Genomic DNA, 2407 nt, shown 5'->3' with positions numbered 1-2407 from the left:
TTATTCTTCGGCGGCCAGCAGATTCTTCACTCCGACCACACTCGCAGCACGGCATTTCTCCGGCACCCGTACTGGCACCGGCCGGCGCCTATTGTTGTTGAGCCAAACTTTAAACATCTTCCGGGTGATCCCAACTTCACCACAAAACTTGCCAACCTCTTCTTCATCGTGCCTCTGTGGCTTCCACCCCAACTTGTCTGCAAATCTTCTCATTTTACTCTTCTGCTCCTCCGTAATCTTCGTCCTCTTCGTCTTAGCCTTATAATTCTTATGCTCATGATCATGATGACGACGACGACGATGAATAGACGCCACTGATAATGATAGCTCTTTCCTGTGAAAGCTTCGATGGCAACCGCAAGCAGCACAGTGAAAGGCTTCCTTTGTGCCATCTTTGCCAGCTTTGAGAAACTCTCCGCACCCATCGTATGCATAGCGGCCAATGGAGGCTGCGTGGTTTCGCCTGCATTCTCTGTAACTCACTGCCATATTAGTATATATAAATGATCATATATAAGATTAAGGAGATCTAGTGATGTTAGTATATATTTTGCTCAGAAAACGAAACGGATGCTTGTTAAATTTGGCTTTAACCTTGAAGAAAATTGCCATTTGGAATTGGGTATTCGCTAGAATTATGACAAGTTTGTGCATGAAAAGATGTACGTGTCTTGTTTGTGCTTGGATATTCATTTATCTAAAATGCTATAAAATTTGTCGTGGAGTAAAATCTTAGACTACTCCGGAGTAATGCAATTTTTAATTTTGAAATAAGCAATAATATTTAAACAGAATAATTTAACACTACAATAAAATTAATTAATTATGGTGTTAGTTTATTGTTTGATTATTTTCAATTTATGCGACAACTCAGTATGTTTGTATAGTTACTTTTATCGTCCCTCTCTCATTCATAAGGTTTTGAAATAATCACTTACATGTGTATTTATTTTTAAAATGAAGGAGAATTACACTCTGCTTCTCCTTAGAATATATTGCTTATTTTGTTTTTATAATAATCTAAGCCCCCATTTTTTTAATATATATATTTATAGCGTTAAAACAAGGAAATTGATGGAAATGACCACTAAGATTATTGTTATTGTATTTAATTACCTAATTTGCTGCTCTAGACTGGTAACACAGATTCTTCAAGACTCTTAATATGTTTTAGACAATATATTAAAATCATGTTAAAAAGTGATTTAAAAAAAAAAAAACTTATTTATATATTATGAAGCCTGAGGTAGTTATATTCTGTTAAGAGTGAATGAGGTGGCGTGCTGAGCTAGCGCTAGTGGGGGAGATACACAAGTGTATCTAGATTTAAGAAAATGAGCTGGTAAACACAAGTGTGTGTGATTGATTTTTGAATGGCTTAGTGAGGGAGATAGATTCATCTCAGTAGGGAAGTTTTAATCTCTGTAATCTCAAGAATCATCTGTAACTCATCTCATTTTAATAAAGTTTTATAGCAAAGTTGATTTCTACCATGGATGTAGGCATCTTGTTGCCGAACCACGTTGTATGATCTTGTCATATTCTTTAATGTATGCTTATTCTTGGTTTTGCTTTTATTTAATCCTTGCTTTCTTGATTTGATCCTCTCTTTTAGAGGCTTTTGTTTGATTAGATTCCATAACAAACTGGTATCAGAGTAGTGGTACTTGCTGTTCTTGGGTCTCAAATGGCTACCACCAGATTTGATCTTGAAAAATTTATTGAGGAGAATGACTTCTACTTGTGGAGTCTTAAGATGCGTGCAATCTTAATCCAACAGGGGCTTGACAGTGCCCTTGAGGAAGATGATAATCCAAAGGCTAAGAAATGTTAACATGTATATGTTGAAGATTATTACTTAAGCTTTTATTGATTTACAAATAACAAGTTACGAAAAGAAAGAATCCATATACAATTATTGAATGGAATCTGAAGCCATAAGAGGTCTTGTATATACAAGCACATTCAACAGACTTAGGAATTTCTCAGCAGATGACGAGACTCATATTTTTAGATTTAAGCCTCAGATTCAACGAATTAAATTAAGCTAATAAAAAAAACTCATCCACAGGAAAGTAAGAAACCTAATTTAGCCTTGAGATCAGAGTCATTTTCCTTGTGGACGTGTTCTAAAAGTTGCTTAATTTTCAATCAACTTTTCCTCCTATTTTATTAAATTACTTTTTGGTGCAAGAAAATTTATTATATAAGGAAATCTACTTTTAATCTTTTTTATGTCTCTTACTAGTACCGTATTAAAAATTGAATCCTAAAAATCATCTGAAACACACAACTCCCATTATCATTCTCCATATAAAATTTTCTCTTATTTTAAGCATCTGTTCCCATAATTAACCTGTGGCTCCCCTTTGTCGCATTCTTCTATCGTCACAAATGTTGAATATTA

At 34.6% G+C, this 2407-nt stretch overlaps 1 protein-coding gene across 1 annotated transcript; it reads right to left on the bottom strand.

Moving 5' to 3' along the window:
* On the bottom strand, window positions 1-489 carry LOC102615680 (zinc-finger homeodomain protein 5-like). Its single transcript, XM_006471185.2, has one exon. The coding sequence runs from the start codon at window positions 487-489 to the stop codon at window positions 1-3; it is 489 nt and encodes a 162-aa protein (XP_006471248.2).
* Between the last annotated feature and the right edge of the window lie 1918 nt (window positions 490-2407).

This window comes from Citrus sinensis, chromosome 5, assembly GCF_022201045.2.
Source record: "Citrus sinensis cultivar Valencia sweet orange chromosome 5, DVS_A1.0, whole genome shotgun sequence".
Lineage (NCBI taxonomy): Eukaryota > Viridiplantae > Streptophyta > Magnoliopsida > Sapindales > Rutaceae > Citrus > Citrus sinensis.
The sequence above is the reverse complement of the archived record's forward strand: the minus strand, read 5'-3'. Positions and strand labels throughout refer to the sequence as shown.